The 20,702-nt window shown below is 40.9% G+C and overlaps 1 protein-coding gene across 1 annotated transcript in view; it reads right to left on the reverse strand.

Annotated features, from left to right (window-relative positions):
- Positions 1 to 20,702, reverse strand: part of LOC121856107 (calmodulin-A-like) — a 122,379-nt gene that overhangs the window by 58,047 nt on the left and 43,630 nt on the right. Inside the window, exon 3 of the mRNA XM_042351432.1 lies at positions 7,705 to 7,848. Within this exon, the coding sequence (XP_042207366.1) occupies positions 7,705 to 7,848 (144 nt within the window). The remainder of the gene's footprint in view (positions 1 to 7,704; positions 7,849 to 20,702) is intronic.

The raw sequence follows: 20,702 nt of genomic DNA on the forward strand, positions 1-20,702 counted from the left end.
TTGTCACGTAGTGCCAAAGTCCTTTATCCTGTAACCTGAAACCTGGTACTCTGGTAAAACATTGCCGTTGGGAACATCAACGATCTTAGCGTATTTTAAATAGCTTAACGCACCTGATTCATTCAATTATTTAAAGAGTGAATTGGAATTAAGGATCAAATATCTCGCACTGTTTATTATCACGACCATGAAGGCGCTGCATAATACTGTGCATATTGAAATAACACTGCAAGATTTATTGATTTAAGTGCCTCAAGTAATACTTAAGTTAAAGACATAGTGTATCATCTTACGATCTTAAAAATAAAACAAAATATTAAGAAAGGGTGTGAACAACAGGGAAAATGTGGGATTAAATAAAACCTAATTCAACCTAAATTTTGAAACTTGCTAAGTATGACAGAAAAAATGGTTACTGTATACATGATTTTGACGAGGAATATCAGAAAATATTAAAAACCCAGACGAAAAAAAAAATTAAATGGTATATAATACAATAACGCTGGTATACCTAAATGTCGAAAATTATGTAAAGTTTCATGACGAAACTTCCATAGTTATGCTCAGATCCCCAGTCGTATGCAATTACCAATTATTTCATTGTGCATTGTTTTTCAGTCATTTTAGCGAGAGTGAAAATGAAATATATTGCATCAGTCTCCCTCGACCCAGACACAACCTAAGAAAATGGGTATAATATGACCTACAGAGCATCAGATGAAAACTATAACTCTAATAACTCTGCCGGAAATAAGCATCTGATGGCAACAATGGTCGAATTACCACATTTATATATATATATATATATATATATATATATATATATATATATATATATATATATATATATATATATATATATATATATATATATACACAGAAATAAGAAGTTTTGGGGAGTGAACAGTAGTTGCAAACAGGGAGTTGCTCAGAGAGACAGACTACTCAATTGAAGTTCTGGTGAATTTTCTTGAAGAAAATGAGCCCCACCTGGTGCCTGATCAAGCAAATGCTTATGAACAGATCTTGCAAGCGATACAAGCGGAGCAGGGAGGTATGATCTTTATCGATGCACCTGGCGGGACAGGAAAAACATTCCTGATCAACCTTCTGTTGGCCAAAGTACGTCATCAGGGGAAAATTGCTCTTGCTGTGGCATCCTCAGGCATTGCTGTGTAATGATTGAATATCAGACCATAGCTTACAAGCCCAGAGAAGTATAACACATATAACAGCGAATACATATAACAGAGAGTATGTAGAGACCTCGTGGTACCTGAACATACCAGGTTGACACCGCGCCACCCAAAAGCTTAATTTATTTTATTTATTTAAAAGAGTAAATTTCGTCAGATGACGCCGAGCGTTGTATGAGCGTTGCTAACTTGTTGACCCATTTTTGAGACTAAATTCTTAACATCCTATGTAACCACAGTCTGTGTGTACTGACCACGGCCGTACATGTTAGTTAACGTAAAATCAGACGATTCATATTATACTCAATAGCCCATATTTCAGTTAGATCCACAATGGAGACGTGGATAAGATAAATCTTGATAAAATCACACAGGAAAAGGGAAACAATGGAGCACCTTAGCTTTCGTCTTTATTCAAGACATTGTAATGGAAATTATGTAGGTCAGACTGGCAAAGCATTGAAACTCAGAATTAAACAGCACAAGTACAATATTAGAACAGCTTCTGAAAGCAGTGAACTGTTCGTTCATATAAGGATCAATAATCATCCCATAGATTAGGGAAACAGTTTAGAAATGTATAAATCATTATGTGTCACAGAAAGACTTCTGGTTGAAGCTAGTTTGATTAGAGAATTGAATTCTATAAACCTTAGTGATGGTCAGTACAAAACTGACATGTTACACAAATTTATTTGTCAGTGGCCCAAGGTTGAAAATGCTTTGAAAGCATTTGAGGTAGATGTAGTGTAGATGAATAGTGGGTCTCATATTTTTTTCCTGATTTAACATGACTAGTTACGTCGCCCGTCCATTTAAGCTCCTCTTACTGTATGTTTGCGGTGGTGTTGGTGTGTGGATTAGTGGATGTCATGTTTTTTACCTGACCTCATGTTTTGTAATGTCACCCTGTGAAGCCTCTCTCAGTCCTTGTAATTCAGTTACCTCTGAAGATGTTTTGAATAAAGACGAAAGCTAAGGTGCTCTATTATTTCCCTTTTCTCTGTGTGATTTTATCAAGATTATTGAGTCCCCCATCTGAGACGTCCGTTTTTCCACGGCTTCAGTACGCCTGAGTCCTCCGTTTTCTCTTGAGTAGTGCTGTTACTCTAATATTCCTTAGTATCTCCTGTCATGTTATGAACTTTAAAGTTGCATCTGAATGCATATGATGATATGTTTTATATTAAGTTAGATATGTCTACCTCCAGGTGAAACAATAAAGATCCCTTGAGAATGATTTTGAAAGCTTCAATTCTATTAATTTTTTTGTGTAATTGTCAAATAAATTAAGTGTAGAGTTTGCCAGTCGAAGTGACGAGTCCTGACACCGTCCTTGGGTACGCCCTGAGTTTCCAATTGCAACTGAAGTTAGATAATTTTGATTTCCAATCACCAGAGAATCTGATTTTTGTATTAAAATTATTGACAGTTTTATATTTTAGAAAGTAATTAGTCTCCTGAAAGAACATGTCAGTTTCTTTTCGTTCTAAGATCTAACGATGAAATCTCAGTCCACCCTTCTTCATGTTTTGAAGAGGTCGTAAGAATGACGTTGTTAGCTTGTGTGTTTGACTCCAATTTCAGTATTGCCTTGCAAGCCATAATATTGATTAGATTGTAAACAAAAGACTTAAGAAATTGATCTAACCATGACACTTATTTTCATAGCTAAATGTACAGCAACTGATTTAAATGAAATGTATGTAAATGCGTGAAGTGACACCTTCAACGCGTCTGAGACTGAATTGCCATTTGCCTCGTATATATATAACAACGTGCACGGGAAAGAAAGTCACTTTTTCTGACGCTCTCCCATCATATCTCAGGTATGTAACGAGTGCCTTACGTTTGACATATTAAGTGAATTTAACTTAGTTAAACTTTGTTTAATATCAGTGTTTGTGTTTTAACATAGTTGAAAATCTTATGTGCCAAGTAAGAAATGATGTAACCTAGACATCGTCTTTTTTTAATTTAACAAATTTATTGACAAAGCTTGGAGTACAGTTTGCCTATTCTGTCTGTGTCGATGCCATGCATCTTCCTTGCCATACGTACGTGATAATTTGTAATTGAGTTTAAACTTTTCTGACGCTCTCTCATCGTATCTCAGGTATGGTGTGTGTTGTTGCCGATACCTGCAGCTACTGGGGAACGGTAGCTGCCTACGAGCAGGATGTCCAAGACCGGATGTTTTTAATTCAACGAGATTAAAATTGGGAGCTAACCATGGGAGGACGAGCTCTCCAGCAGTGCTCACTGGAGTCTAACCGACGCTAATAGCACAATTCACTTGTTTGTGGTAGTAAACATAAGCACTGCAAGCCTGGTGTATACGATGTTGACTGATGCCAAGGATTATTCTTTAAATGTATATGATTGTGGATAATTAGCAGAAATATGATTGTCCCAGTTTGAGTATTGAAACCATAAATATTGTTATTATCAGTAACAGAGTTTGTTATATGAGTTGTGAGGAACCATCAATGTATAATCACAACTGAGATGCAGGTACATGTTTCTGTGAAAGCAGGTTACTCTAAATATTATTACCCACAGAAGTAGTGTGAGAAGTTACCATCTTTATTGTCAATGCTCTATAATAATACCCTTAAGCAGGTATACATATTGGATGTTAATTGAAGATCAATTTTTGTTACTTATAAAGTAAGACCTAGTGGTCCGTTCTTGTCTGAGTGTTGCAGTAAAGTAATCAGTGATTGAACCTAGTTTTTGGTGTTGTGGATAAAGGTACAACTTGTCATATTATTCACATTTGATATAAATAAATATTGATTTAGTCTATTGTGAGTTTCACCGCTTTTCTAACAATTGGTTCTCAGAAAATAAACACTGTAACCCACGTGCCTAAGCTCGTCTACCACGCTACTTAACAATTTTAATGATGCCAGTTATATTCTAAATAAAAGCCTGGGTGGTGGCAGTCTACCGTGTAAGTATAATGATTATACTAAAAGGTGGTGTTAAAGAATTATGTGGTTTTTCCAGGTTAATCCATTGAACAGAATATAACTGGGCGCGACTGAGAAAAAAAAAGTAAGAGGAAATACACCAACAAAAGACACTAAGAAAGAATTAAAAATAGAGAAAATAAATAAATACATTGAAAGAATTAAAAAATTAAGAAAAAATAGTTAAATAATTTTGAAATACATACAGGTAAATAAAAACATTGAAAAAATAAAAAATAAAAAATAAAAAAGAATTAGCAAGTAAATCAGAAAATAAAAGATAATATAACTGAAAAATAACGAAGGTTATAAGATATAGAAAATAAATTAGAAAACATAAACAATGAAATTAAAGAAAGTTATATACTCGTAAGTTATGGTAATAAAAAACATAGAAATTAAGAATTATATGAAAGAAAAACCTCTTACACATATTCATCGGTTAATGGAATAAAAAAAACGCATACATACCCCCCCCCCCACTTACATGTGAGTGTATCTTGGTAGTTCTGAGTACAGTACATCTTAAACTATTAATTAGTGATTCGACATCGTGACAGTGTAATACTAATATGTTGTGCTTCTGACTTCTTTGCTTAAAATATTCTATCCAAGCCCAAGTGACTTCATTATTTTTCGAACATCCAAATAAGATTTTCAAGGCAATTACCCCTTTGATAAATTGTACCTCTTTTGTGTTAAAGGAATAAAAAGCCCTGGCAAGTGATTACCAATGAATCACTTAAAAAATATATGAAGTTTATCCTGGCACAGAGAAAGAATTAACAGGTCCTGCTAGATCATTTATTTCTTCAGGTGACTTTGATATGTAATCCAGATAATTAATGTCCTTAAGTAGTTTTCTAGTCTTTTCGTGCGATAAAACTTCCTACCTCGTGGCAACTACTGTACTGTCAGAGTGTTCTGCTGAAGTGAATTACATCCAAGGACAGAATGTAATGCAAGAATGATTGTTCAATGAACTCTCAATCATTCATTTTCCACTCCTAGCAGCTTTCAGAATATGCACAAGTTACAATTAATATTATCAAGTCTTGATAAAAAATCTACAAAATCTCTTTGCCAGTTTGTCCTAGGACTGATTCAGCTGAGCCTATTTATTAATACAACCATTGCCTCATCCTGGGAGTATGTCTGTACTGTAGAGTGTTAGAGCTAGTTTTTGTATTATTATTTATTGTTCATAAATCCTTTGTCAGGCTCTTCTGGCTAACCCGGTTATTTGGAGGCAATGTCAGACACACACTCTGTGGAACAACTGTGCCCATAGTTTAAGCAATTGTCGGTGGTTTTAGGTGAAACAAATATGAAGACACACACAGGTGCTGCAAAACAAAGAACAACAAAATATTTATAACAAATACTACCCGAACTGCACCACAAACCGTGAACTTCTCAGGCAAACTTAAAACAGAAAATTAATCTAATAACACCATACATGGGAAAAATCAACATAGAGACAAATAAAACTTTAACATAGAAACAGGTTAAACACTGTTCACCAAGAACATAAATAGTATCCTGAAAATACGCGCGATATAATAAATATAAATGCAACAATGCTTTAAGGACACCAACGTAAAGGTAACAGAAACAGCTCACAGTAGTGGTGTGCTAGGTATCGGTGGTGACCTGTTGTGTAATGGTCAGCATCCTCGCCTCGCAAGCGAGCGGGCCCGAGTTCGATTCTCGGGCAGGGTGAAACTATGGGCTAGTTTCTTCACGTCATTTGCCTCTTCTCGGACTATTCCTTGACACTTGGTCATGCAACTCGTTAAATCAGGGTGTGGTTGTTGTGTTGGCGACAGCTTCTACACTTTAAAAAAATTCACGCCAGGTGGCCCAAGGGCCGGCCATCCTCGATTTCGAGGTGTGTGTGTGTGTGGCTCGTCCTACGACATCGACCACGCCATAGTGTGTAAGAAGATTGGCTTTGTATGCATGAGGCATAATGAAATAAGGGATTTCACAGCAAGTATGTTGAACGAAATCTGCTACAAAGTCACAGTGGAACCGACCCTCTTTCCTTTGGACGGTGAGAATCTCCATCACAGGACTTCCAACACATCCAACGAAACCCTTGTGGACGTCAGTGCTCGAGGATTCTGGACGCGGGGACAGCGAGCCTTCTTTGATATTATAATATTCAATCCAATGGCCGCATGCAACCGTAACCTCTTTCTCGAGGCTGCAAACAAGAAGAACGAGAACGACAAGAACAGGACATATTCAAAGATAATTCAGAATATGGATCAAAGCAGTTTCAATTTTCTGGTGTTACAACATCTGGTGGAATGGAATCAAGTGCAAGATAATTCTACATGAGACTGGCCGAGGTATTACCTGAACAAAAGCAGCAGCCCAGAAGCTACGTTGCAGCTACGTTGAGATGTCGTCTGTCCTTCTCTCTATTTAGGTCTGCATTGTTTTGCCTCAGGGGAACGAGATCATTGGCCCCGAAGGCAACAAGAGTCGCAGACATTGACTATGAGGCAACAGTCACTTAATGCCGCATAGATCTGCGGCTTAACAAACTTAGCTATCGTAGTTACTTTTGCATTAGAATATTTAGGTAATAATTGGTGGCGAAGGTGTGGCTATAAGGAGAGGTTGGAAGCCACTAATTGATAAAAAGAAATAGTCTTACCTCTCCTTCACTCTTTTGTACGTTTAATGTTTACTTATTATAACCATTTTTGACAACTGTAGTGCCTAGTGGCAGCTACCATGAATTGTAGGTATTAGGACTAAAACCAGGGGTTTAATATTACAACAAGATTTAGGACCGGGAATAATGTCTTAAGACTGAGATATTCATATTGGAATAGGAATACTGATATTAAGATAAGGGATTAAGATAGTAAAACTAGAATTAAAGGTATTAGACCTATAATTAGCGAAATTAAATCTAGGACAAGGATTAAATTAACGACAGCAGGAATAAAATTATTGGTATTGGTTTTAGTGTACAGTACCAGGACTGGTTCTAGAACTATCAATATAGTTAATGGTGGTAAGAGATGTGTTCCTTGACACTGTGTCAGTCTTATCACACAACCTTCTGCCACTGCACGATGTCACTGTACCAGCAATACTAACGTTTCTCATTGAAAAAAAAGGGTAGACAATAGTTTAACAGAATATTATGTAAACAAGATACATATACGTATATATCATAACAATTCAGATTTTTTAGTGCACTGAAGTGATTCTTCTGAAAATAATGAGAATTAGTGATTAAAATAAACTAATATTGTACTTGGCTTTACTACAGCTTCAACTAAACTTGGTCCCAAATTTTCAAAGATAAAGTATTTTATTTTTTATTTTTATGCAAATGAAAGGACGCCTCTAGCTGGAGTGTATTTTCTCTTTAAGTTCGACCCCATGTTGATCACCTTTTTTGTTGGTCAGTTAGACAAATTCCCACAACACCAGGTTAGGGAAATAATTAAAAAGTATGGACTTTTGAGAGTGTAGACCGGCCAAGAGATGACAGGTGTACCACCTACCGTCAATGTCGATCTCGTCGAGAATAACGTCGAGTTCCTCTTCTGTGGTGAACTGTCCTAGGTTCCTCATGAACAGTCCCAGCTCATCTTTGGTTATAGTTCCATCCCCGTCCTTGTCAAACAGACGAAACGCCTCACGGAATTCTGTAACATGGGAGGACTTTAGCTCAATAGTGAGAGTGGGGGGACGGTAGCAGGCCGGGATTTACCAATAGGCCAAGTAGGCCATTGGCCTAGGGCCCACCGGTATCTGGGGGCCCACTGAAACTAATTTGTCGCGCATCGTGCCAGCGTACAACCTTGTTTCAAGTGTACACCGAGTATTTCATTAAATAATATATTCACAACCATAAGGGCCCCTGTACAATAAGTATAGGGCCCGGAGTATAGGGCCCCTGTACAATAAGAAGAGGCCCGCAGTGGTCTTCAACTGGTGGGCCATGGGGTGGTTCTCATGTGGGCCACGGACTAGGCCCTAAAGTAAAATGAAGAAAATAAGATAAAATAAGATAATGAAAAAAATATATATACCCTGTATATACATTTTTTAAATGTCCGTGTCCCACCGTCGATCTATCTATCTATACATACATATATACATATATACTGGAGAGAGAGAGAGAGAGAGAGAGAGAGAGAGAGAGAGAGAGAGAGAGAGAGTAAAGCGTCTTGACGTGTGAAGGACAGGATCGTTTCATTTTCAGTACGTGTCAGGGTTACCGTTGGTTTGCTGACAGCTCGCTCAGCCAGTCATGCAGTCAGTCATTGAAACATGCCTGGGGCCCACAAGTAGGTAAATCCGGCCCTGGACGGTAGGTAGGGAGCAATATCAAGGCCGTAATAACCTACTAGTTGACGGCCACCAAATCAAAGCAAGCAAGCAGTATCAAAGTTATCATTAGCCTAGTTAACTTGCAGCAGCCTCGAGGTGTTAATCCCCACTGAGAAGGCAGTGAGTACCCGTTATGAATTGAGAACTGTATATAGAACAAGAAAACTATTCGTAGGGCAAACAAATTGTGTGTTTGGTAAGCAGGATTAATGTACAGCAGGAGGATCAAGTGTAGGGCAGTTATACTGTGTATAAAAAGGGAAGATACTAAATTTTTTAAAGTACTGTCCTTAGGATGGAGAACTGTAAGCAGAACGCAGATTGTACATAAGATATAATGAGAACTATGTATCGCACAGGAAAACTGTATTCAGAACATGTACTGTACAGTTTATGAAAGAAGTATCTTCCTAGCTTTGGCCGATGAATGATGAAACCTGGCGGATTTTACTGACAGCGTAACCATGACTACATCTATTCAGTTGGTACGCCTGACTAGATACATTTTTCATTGTTCCACAAGTCTGCCAACTGTTCACGAGGTATACAAATGCGTTCCTCGGATGGCTCAACTTTTCCGCGATATATTCGCTAAAACTTGGAATGATAGTTCTTTCTTAGACTAGACACTATGTGTAGGATAAGTAAACGTTGTTTATAGCATGACAGCTTCTGGCATCCACAGTGCCCTGGTACTTCATTAATAAACTGTACAGTACATGTGGGGGGGCAGGAGGGGGGACACAGTGAGGAGGCAGGGGGAGGGACACTGTGAGGGGGCAGGAGGAGGAACATAGTGAAGGGGCAGGAAGAGGGGGACAGTGAGGGAGGTAAAGGAAGGGGACTATGAGCGATAAGTGAAGTGGAGGATTATCAATAAGTAGAAAAAGTAGGGAGGTAGCAGGGAGAGAGAAAGGTGTAGGAGAGAGTTATGGCGGACGTGAGAGGTCGATGAGCGACGTGAGGAGATTGCGGGATAGAATTAAATCAGGGCGTCATAATGTAGGAGACGGGCAGGGTTATGCAAATTTTTATGAAGTATAATGTGTGTATTAGATGTTTTCTGGTGACTATGATGCTTATGGTTTGTTAGAGTTTTAAGAGCAAGGCGTTTGACACATGTGTAAACTAAAGTATTATGTAAGAAAAGTAGGAATCTGGTTTCTGGAATGATTAGAGTGAAGGTCAGAGACTTGATACAACTATGTGAAATATACCGTACTGCAATATACTGTATGGTCAATCATCTCACATGGAGTGTTATGTAAACAGAGGGTCAGATGGATGAGGTCATTGATTCCTTTCACAGAGAGCAAAAGAAATAGGTGTAAGTCACTTCGAAATTTAAATATAATGGAAAAAGTTCGTTTCAATTAATGCTGAAGTATCATACACACACAGAGCTAGAGAAGGTGCCCTAAACATACTCTCTCCTGACTGAACAACAGCACCCAGTAAGGTCATTCCAATGCGGTCGAAAATATCACAACAGGTCAAAACAAAACAAAAAACTATGTAACCTCTTATGGTCGCTGCATGGGATATCAGGACTCTTCTGGATACTGGCACAAATGAGCGTCCTGAAAGAACCACCACCTGCTAAAAACTAACTAAGGCCCAAAAGGAATATATACCTACAATAAATGGGCCAACGCCACCTGATGTTTAGGCGAAGTGCGGACACAAAAGAGAGGATGGGGTTAGGAATGACCTGGTGGATCTGCGGTATTAGGATTATCCCTAAGCTGGTGAATATGACCTTTATGGTTCAATTGTTTGTATAGAATGCTTTATTATGGCCTTCAGAGATATTAAGGTTAGGGATTCTTTGTTTGTTCATACATTCATTATTATTCTGCCCACCATAATAGAGTCAAACAGTCAGTATTTCCATCAATGTTTTTACGTGCTCTAAGAATATGCAGTCCGGAATTCATTGATGAGGAATATATCTATAATATTGGCTTGAACCTTAAGTACCCTAGGTCTTTTATAGACAAATGCCTTAACATTACTAAGAAATCTTTTTATAGAACTGATCCTAAGCCAACCCATAACAATAAGAATCTCTTAAAATTACCATTTAACAAAAATTTCTCTCACATTCCGGGCCGGCAGAAGTTGTTTGGACACTCTTCCTAGTCCCCTTGGTCCCTGTTCACCTAGCAGCAAAGTAGGTACCTGCTGTAAATTGAAAGTTGCGAATTCGTATTCAGGGACAAGTTGTTGGTGCTTCCAATAACTTGCTTAGACATAAACCATTGACTCTTCAGGCTTCTACAACAATCAAAACATACCATACGTAGAAAATGGGAAAATCCTCGGCCTCAAAATTACAAGAAACGGCATACTACCACTTATCACAGAAATAATTGCAAAAGCCAAGACTCAACTAACTTAACTCAGAATATTCAGCAAATTAAACACCAATACACAACTACACCTTTACAAAGCACTTGTCAGACCACACCTGGAATATCCCCCAAATTCCACTCAACACTATAACAATATCAAATAAACTCAAAATACAAGCAGTTCAAAACGTAGCCCTTAGAAGAGCAGCAAAACTCAGACCACCATATACAAAAAACTCCAGCGAGCTACACACAGAACATAGCCTAACCACAATCAACGTTTTTTAAATCTGCTGACGTTTTTTAGGAAAGTCTTCGAGGTAGTAGATAATGACGAAAATTACGATGTAATTTACTTGGACTTTAGCAAAGCATTTGACAGAGCACCGCATCAGAGGCTTCTGAGAAAAGTTAAGGCTCATGGTATCGAGGGGAAAGTTTTAAATTGGATAAAGTCATGGCTCACCGATAAAACGCAGAGGGTCAGCGTAGATGGTGTTAAATCTGAGTGGGGCTGTGTAACCAGAGGGGTTCCCCAGGTGTCAGTACTGGGCCCACTCTTGTTCATAATCTACATAAGCGATCTAGATACTGGGATCAGCAGTGACATAAGCAAGTTTGCGGATGACACCAAAATAGGCGGCAGATAAATTCAGGACAGGATGTAAATGCACTACAGGAGGATTTAAATAAACTGCAGGGGTGGTCAGGAAAATGGCAAATGAAATTCAACACCAGCAAGTGCAGCGTACTTAATATTGGAAGAACAAATACTGTCAATGTATACAGCCTTAACAACATCAACCTAGAGAAGTCGACTTGTGAAAGAGACTTAGGGATACTTATAAGCCCGGACCTACGGCCTAGAAAACAGTGCGTTAATGTTCGAAATAAGGCAAACAGAGTATTAGGTTTTTTATCTAGAAGTGTCAGTAATAGGAGTGCAGAGGTCTTATTGCAACTGTATCTTGCGTTAGTCAGGCTTCACCTCGATTATGCGGCTCAGTTCTGGTGCCCTTATTATAGAATGGATATCAATTCACTGGAGTCGGTGCAGCGAAGAATGACGAAAATGATTCCGGGACTTAGAAGCCTTCTATATCAAGATAGGTTAAAGAAACTAAACTTGCATTCCCTAGAAAGACGAAGAGTGCGGGGAGATATGATAGAAGTATTTAAGTGGGTGAAAGGAATCAATAAAGGCGACATAGATAAAGTTCTTATAATATCCGAGCAGGATAGGACTCGTAGCAACGGATTTAAGTTGGATAAGTTTAGGTTTAGGAAGGAGATAGGAAGGAAATGGTTCACTAATAGGGTGGTGGACGAGTGGAACAAGCTTAGCAACTTTGTAGTAAGTGCTGGAACGCTGGAAAGTTTTAAAAGGAGGCTAGATAGATTCATGGATGATAGAGAGTGGTAGTAACTCTCGACAGGAGCTGCCATGCACAGGCCAACCGGCCTACTGCAGACTCCTTATTTTCTTAAGTTCTTATGTAACACATAATCAGTCATTAGCAATATGGGAAAACTACAAGAACTAGAAGACCCCATATTCCAACAATTAATGCAAGAAGACATTACCAGAACACGTAACTGGTGGCCAAACAGCATAACATATGACAACACAGAACCAGAACCACTATATACAAAATAAAAACCAAGAGACTCAAAGGACATGGAGGGCCCCCTCCCTAAACACCACAAACTACTTAGGCTTAGATTAGCTTAGCTTCCCTTCCTTTGCTGCAGTAGACCTGAAATGCTGACATGGCAGACTTAATCCCGTCCCCGCAAGGTGGACAGCCCACCTGCTATCAATCTCTCTCTTTATTTCCCACTTCCTAACCTTTACCTTCCTCCTACACAGTCTTCCACCTTCCTAAGCCAATGGCTCTCTTCTCTCCATCCCATCATCATCATCACTCCTTAGTCTGTACTCATCCCTGAAGATGTGAATTACACGAAAGCGTTTGGGAACTACGCGTTTTCTTGTTTCCACTATTTCCACTTGGACATTAAACTAAAATACATAAAGGAACAACTCTTTAACAATGGTTCCCAAAGAGATTTACAGACACTTATATAGGCAAAACCCTTAATAGGTTTTTTAGTCCCAGACAGCCTTAAATCCACACCGTTCCTAAATATTCTATCTATTTAACCATTCCGTACACAGGCCCACTCAGTTTCACCCTTAGAAACAGGGTTAAGAAGCTTTTCAATGAATTCTATCCACAAATTTCTCTAAGACTAGTCTTCAAAACCCATTGCACTCCATTGCATCTCTTCTGTGGCCGACAGAAGTTGTTCACTCAGGATATGCCGACGATGTCCTCCTCCAAGCCCCTGACTACCTCAGCATGCAGGAAGCCCTTGATCTGGTCTCCAGAGAGTGTGATTCACTTGGTTTCCTTCTTTCAACTGCGAAAACAAAAGCCATGTGGCACGGTCGTATTGTACTTCCACCCCTTCTCTTATCAGGAACGTCCTGTAAGGGGGAAAGACCAAGTTCGGTATATAGAGAAGTAGAGCGTGTCCACTGAGGAGCCCCAAGGATGATACGAGCAGCTTTCCTCTGGATAACTTCGAGACGGTTGACAGCAGTCCGACTAATGTTGACGAGGGCAGGAGCGGCGTAGTCGACACAGGAATGGACAAAGGACTTGTACATGGTGAGAAGTACAGGGATGGTGGCACCAAGGGAACCCCTGCACATGGTAGAGAGGGGAGCGAGACGCCGAAAGCATATGACTCAAAGATAGCGGACTTCAGAGATCTGACAACGGGCGCGAGTTACATATACACCCAGGTATTTTGTCTCATTAACCCAATCCAAGGACGTTCCTGATAAGAGAAGGGGCGGAGGTACAACACGACCGTGCCAGATGGCTTTTGTTTTCGCAGTTGAAAGAAGGAAACCAAGTGAATCACACTCTCTGGAGACCAGATCAAGGGCTTACTGCATGCTGAGGTAGTCAAGGGCTTGGAGGAGGACATCGTAGGCATATCCTGAGTGAACAACTTCTGTCGGCCACAGGAGAGATGCAATGGAGTGCATAAGAGTGTTAAACAAGGTGGGACTTTGGACTCCACCTTGAGGGGTGCCGAGGTTCATTTCTTGAAGAGGAGATATAGAGCCTTCAACGCGAACCCGGGCCTGACGTCCAGTGAGGTAAGAGGCGATCCATTGAATAAGTCTCCCTTTAACCCCTAACCGCATAAGTTCAGCTAAAATGAGGGCAGGCTGAGCCGTATCAAAGGCTCCCTTGATATCAAGGAAGACGGAGACGCGGGCAGTCTGATTGCAATAAAAGGAAGCAATGGAGTGTGCTGTGCTGCGATGTTGTATGAAACCATTGAGGGAGTTGTGGAAGCCGCCTTTGGTGTGAAGAAGGCGACGATGGAGTATCCTCTCCATCATCTTGCAAACACAGGAGGTAAGACTAATGGGTCGATATTTCCCAGGATCTCCCGGCTTAGGGATGGGGATAATAGTGGCATTTTTCCAGTTAAACGGGAGAACCCCATGTTCATAAGACATATTGTAGAGAGCAAGCAAGGGGCCGTTAGGAATATTAGTACAGGCGTTGAGGACGGAGTAGTTTATCTGATCATCCCCAGGAGAGGTGTCTTTTCTAGAGCGACGAGCACTGTCAAGCTCGAACTGTGTGATGGGCTGATCAGTGGGGGCAGGGGAGGTAAGAGCAGCACGAACAACAGGCTCAGACGCATCGATGAGAGCCTGCACTGCCTCCTGCATTGGATCTGGAAGTGCCTCAGGGGAGGAAGCTCGTGCCCAGTCCTCCATGAAAGATCAGGCAAGGGAGGCGTGGTCAGGGTGGGGAGGAGGCCTCCGTCGAGTACCCCGTATAGCATTAACCCGATTCCATACATAAGAGGGTGACGACTGGAACGTAGAGACCCCGTGAAGGATAGCCATTCCGCCTCACGAATCCGACGACGCTCCTGAGTTGCATAGGAGCACCAGTTTTTGAAGTCTTCCCAGTCCTCTGGAGAGCGAGACCTCCGTATGGCAGAGTGGAGATCACGGGTTACCTGCCGGAGATGTCTCGTGGCAGGGATACGATACCAGTAGTTGGTGGCACTTCTGGGGTGACGGGGAGGGCGTGGAGGGGTAGCGCGATTGACAGAGTCATACACGGCATCAACAAAATCAGCGCTGTAAGAGTCAAGGGACTGGGGGACAACATAGGAATCCGCCCAGGTAGACAGGTATTGGGTAAAGGAAGGAACAGCATCTTGTGTGAGACGAAGGCGAGGGGATCGATAAGGAGCTGATGTCGGAGCAGAGACGGAGAGCCTGAGTCTGAGACGGGTAGTAACGGCAAGATGATCACTGCACTGCACTCGGTGCAGACGGTAGGATGAAAGGAGGTATGACCGTTCAATAGTAAGCCAACATCGAGGAAACTATGAGGGAGGCGAGTAGGATCGTCAGGACAAAGAAAGCGAACATCATCATCCCTATTAAGAAACTGTGAGAGATGTGATCCGTTAAGGGTACATGGCGTGGGATGATCCGGAGTAAGAGTGGCCAATTCATTGGCCATGTAGTTGACGTTGACGGCATTCATACAGTTGATGACAAAGTTAAGGCTGTTGCCCAGTTCCCACGTCCTACAACTGTTGATAAAGTACGTAGTTTTCTTGGTTTATCTGGATATTATTGTTCTTTTATTAAAGGTTATGCGACATTAGCTTCACCCTTGACTAAGCTACTTAGGAAGTTTTAGTGCATTGAAGACAGCAATTACCAATGACCCTGTTTTAGTATTTCCTGACTACTCTCAAGAATTTACTCTGCGTACCGACGCCTCAATACAGGGAATCGGCTCTGTACTTATGCAGCTGGACGCACGAGGAAAATATAGAGTGATTGCTTTTGCATGTCGTAAACTTCATGATGCCGAAACACGTTATTCAGTAACGCATCTAGAAACGTTAGCTGCTGTTTGGGCACTGGAGAAGTTTAAAGACATAATTTTTGGTTATAAAATAACCGTCTATAGTCTATACAGATCACGTTGCAGTGACAGAGCTGTTTCACAATAAAAATCTTTCAGGTATCTGGTATCTGACCATTCAAGAGTTTGAACCCGAGTTCAAGTATTTACCGGGAGGAGCGAATGTGGTCGCAGATGCTTTGTCCAGAAACATAGCACCAGTGATTCCTCTATCATCGTTCTCTCACTTGCAATTAAGAGATGAACAACAACTCGATCCATTGTGGTCTACAGTCATTTTTGCTCTAGAGTCGGGGGGAGGAAGTTAATCTTCCAGAGTTACCTCTTCCGTTCAATCAATTTGAACTACGACGAAACATACTCCTTCGCTCCAAGCAGACAACTGATGTATTGTTACACAAATTGTCGTACCTGATACACCTCGTGAAACGATACTAACATTGTACAAGGGTATGTGTCTCTTGGACCATGAGTATAGGGGTATGTGTCTGCCTGGGCAATCATTACGAGGGTATGTGTCTTTTGAACCATTAGTATGGGGGTATGTGTCTCATGGGCCATGAGTACGAGGGTATGTGTCTCCTGGACCATAAGGACGAGGGTATGTGTCTCCTGGACCATGGGTACGAGGGTAGGTGTCTCCTGGACCATGAGTACGAGAGTATGTGTCTCATGAGCCATAAGTATGAGGGTATGTGTCTCCTGGACCATGAGTACGAGGGTATGTGTCTCATGGGCCATGAGTACGAGGGTGTGTCTCCTGGACCATAAGGACGAGGGTATGTGTCTCCTGGACCATGGGTACGAGGGTAGGTGTCTCCTGGACCATGAGTACGAGGGTAGGTGTCTCCTGGACCATGAGTGATGAGAGGTTGTGTCTCCTGGGCCATAAGCATGAGGGTATGTGTCTCTGGACCATAAGTATGAGGGTATGTGCCCCAGACCATGAGAGTACGAGGGTATGTGTCTCATGGACCATGGGCATGAGGGTAGGTGTCTCCTGGGAAGCCATAAGTATGAGGGTAGCATGTGTCTCCTGACCATGAGTACGAGGGCATGTGTCTCCCAGACCATGAGATGAGGGAAGGGTGGGTTCCCATGGACCATGATGAGGGCATGTGGCCCCTGGACCATGAGTACGAGGGCAGGTGTCTCCTGGACCATGAGTACGAGAGTATGTGGGCCCCTGGGCCATAAGTACGAGGGTATGTGTCTCCTGGACCATGAGTATGAGGGTATGTGTCTCCTAGACCATGAGTACGAGGGTATGTCTCTCCTGGACCATGAGTACGAGGGTATGTGTCTCCTGGACCATGAGTACGAGGGTAGGTGTCTCCTGGACCATGAGTACGAGAGTATGTGTCTCCTGGGCCATAAGTACGAGGGTATGTGTCTCCTGGACTATGAGTATGAGGGTATGTGTCTCCTAGACCATGAGTACGAGGGTATGTGTCTCCTGGACCATGAGTACGAGGGTATGTGTCTCATGGACCATGAGTACGAGGATATGTGTCTCCTGGAGCGTGAGGACAAAAGTCTCCTAGAGTTTATGTTAGGTTATATATTTCCGGGAGCATTTACAGTATGTGTAACCTCATTTTGCTCGAGTCATATGGAGAAAGTGCCGTCTGCATTCACACTTCTGCTCCCTCATATAATATTTCCCTGTCCTATTGGACAGGGGAAATTCCTCTGGCAGTATATCATTATAAGCCTAAGCAGGTCATTTCAAAACCTCAGTCATTCCGCACGTAGTCTAAGACCCTCTCAGCAGCGTTTTCTCCATAATGATAATTAAATCTTTATCGGTATTATGATGCTAGTCAAACGTTCCCGAGGCTGAGCATTACACCCGCTGAATACGTTATTTGTTTGCGAGGTTCTTCTTTAAGACACCTTCAGTCGTTATACAATCTACAGTATACAGTATTCACATTTCACACAGAAACTAGAGATTTCTTTGCTTGCACTGAGCTCATTATATCTAAGGCAACTGCTTTATTGTCACATTGGGGAAATCAAACTTGTTACCTAGAATTGTCGATAAACGTGATTTCCCTCTTATATATAAACTCGTTTTAAATAACACATAATGCGATCATAAAAAAATATATATTCATATGTTTGCAAATCCTTTTTCAGTGGAGCTTAATTATCTTTGGTAACTGGATAATTCCATCCTAGATAATTCACAGGTAATGTATTCCAGAGCGCTTCAAAACCAGTTCCATTTCATAGTATTTTTTCTGTCATAAAAAGTTTAATATTTTTTTAAAGTCGTAGACTCAGTCAGTACCTAGCCAACCAAATGGAGGCTAAGTGGGGGAAAACGAACCTTATTCTTCCCGCCGAAAAGATCCAATTTTTCCCGTTATTCTTTTGTGCAATGCTTCTGTTGTATTTGGACTGTTGAAATTTTGATGCATGGTGCGTTCACAAAGTGTTTTTTTTCTCATCTACATTTTGAAAAACGTATATACTAACACGCTGGAATTCTTGTGTGTATATATATATATATATATATATATATATATATATATATATATATATATATATATATATATTTATTTATTTATTTATTTATTTATTTATTTATATATATATATTGATAAAATCACACGGAAAATGGAAACAACGGAGCACCTTAGCTTTCGTCTTTATTCAAGACATCTATTATATATATATATTAGCCTTGAGGCACGCATTCAGTTCATCAGCTGGAGTGCTTTGAGGAATGACGGGTAGGATCTGGCGAAAGTCTCCAGCAATGACCATTGTAATGCCACCCATGAACTGGTCATTTTCTCGTATGTCTTGCAAGGTCCTGTCCAATGCTTCAAACGCTAACTTGTGACACATAGTTCATTCATCCCAGACTATGAGGCTGCATTTTTCTAAGAGTTTTGTCTTTGCTGATCCTTTTTTCATGTTGCACACTGGATTCTCATTGTGAGCAAGGTTGAGAGGCAGTTTAAAAGTTGAGTGTGCAGTACGTCCTCCTTCTTGTAGTGTTACAGCAATGCCTGAGGATGCCACAGCAAGAGCAATTTTACCCTGATGACGTACTTTGGCCAACAGAAGGTTGATCAAGAATGTTTTTCCTGTCCCGCCATGTGCATCAAGAAAGATCATACCTCCCTGGTCCGCTTGTATCGCTTGCAAGATCTATTCATAAGCATTTGCTTGATCAGGCACCAGGTGGGGCTCATTTTCTTCAACAAAATTCACCAGAACTTCAACTGAGTAGTCTGTCTTTCTGAGCAACTCCCTGGTTGCAGCTACTGGTTCTTCTCGGTTTGGGGAAGGCAATCCAAAATCAATCATGATGAGAGCCCTGTTGAACATGTCATCCATGAACTCAATCTCTTGACCAGGATGTTCTCTTCTTGCCTGATGAAGCAGATCCTCTGAAAGACTTTCTTGGTGGTTTTTCCAGAGCTGGCTTGGGTTGGAAAGTCCACATGTAGCAATCATGATGGCAAACAGGTTCCTCATTCTCATTGGCGATTGAGTAGCTGCTGCCTCTTCTAATGTGTCATTCCAGTGACCACCATCTTCCAGTCGGCCAAGGAGATTGCACGCTTCCTGATAGGTTCTGCAGACTTGTCCATTCACTGTCTTGAGTGCTGCATATGATGTTGGGTGTTGTCAATAGTAAGAGAAACAATTGAAACCTTGCAATTGTGTGTAAATGAGGCAGAAAGTCAAATCAGCAACCTGGGACTTGGTCACAATTTTTCTGATGCCATATAACAGCAGAGTCTACCATTAGACAACACATTATGCTTTCAATATCTTCCCAGCCGGTAGTACCTCCCTGTTTGGTAGTTGCCTACTACCTACTACATTATTCACCCCTTTTCCTCCTTACTATGCTTAGTGCCTTATTCTTAAGTTTTATCAGCAGTCCCTGAGGGTAACACAGTTTCTTGAATCAACCGATCATACTCATATATGCAAATTATTCTTCGGGGAATTCCGCACTGCATATCCTACATGCCCTTAAGAAAAATCCGATCACCACTCCCGATTTCGTTCTTTCACTATGGGCCGAAACATATTGGATAAAATCGTCTTTGTTAGTCGTAGTAGCGTGGAACAGCAACACGTGGACAAGAACCTGAAGTAACTGGTTGCTATAGAGAGGAAGCTGCAGCAGCTGTCCCAGAATGTCACTTGGTGTTGGTGAGACTTTTCACAAGGTGCTGTGGAACCTCGCTGGTAGGTGTGAAGATCAATATTGTCTGTCTCAACCCTCAACCCTGGGCAGACCACTGAACGCGCTGAGTTCTCACCAGTCATTTTGGTAGGACTTTTAAGTTCACATGGGGTGTTGGCAGGAGTTCTTATATCTCACTGAGTGTTGTAGGACCTCACTGGTAGGTGTGAAGGTTAACAATGGCTATAATCCTCGGCTGTTACCGTACTAATAAGCACTGACTTGTCAAGTATCAAGCACTGTTCATCTCCGTATTCTTTCCTTTTTGAAATGAAATTATTACTTTTGTATCAACCGCAGGTAGTAGGCAGCTATCAAACAGAGAGTTACTCCCGCCTGGGAAAATATTGGAAGCATAATGTGTTGTCTAATGGTAGACCCTGCTGCCATATGGCACCACGAAAATTGTGACCAAGTCCCAGGTTGCTGATCTGACTTTCTGCCTCATTTACACACATTTGCAGGGTCTCAATTGTTTCTCTTACTTTGACAACACAACATACATACTGTATATCTTTTTCACTGTTGATATTTTTTTTAATTTTGTGTATGCATTATTATTATTATTATTATTATTATTATTATTATTATTATTATTATTATTA

This window comes from Homarus americanus, unplaced genomic scaffold (genome assembly GCF_018991925.1).
Source record: "Homarus americanus isolate GMGI-L3 unplaced genomic scaffold, GMGI_Hamer_2.0 scaffold51752, whole genome shotgun sequence".
NCBI lineage: Eukaryota > Metazoa > Arthropoda > Malacostraca > Decapoda > Nephropidae > Homarus > Homarus americanus.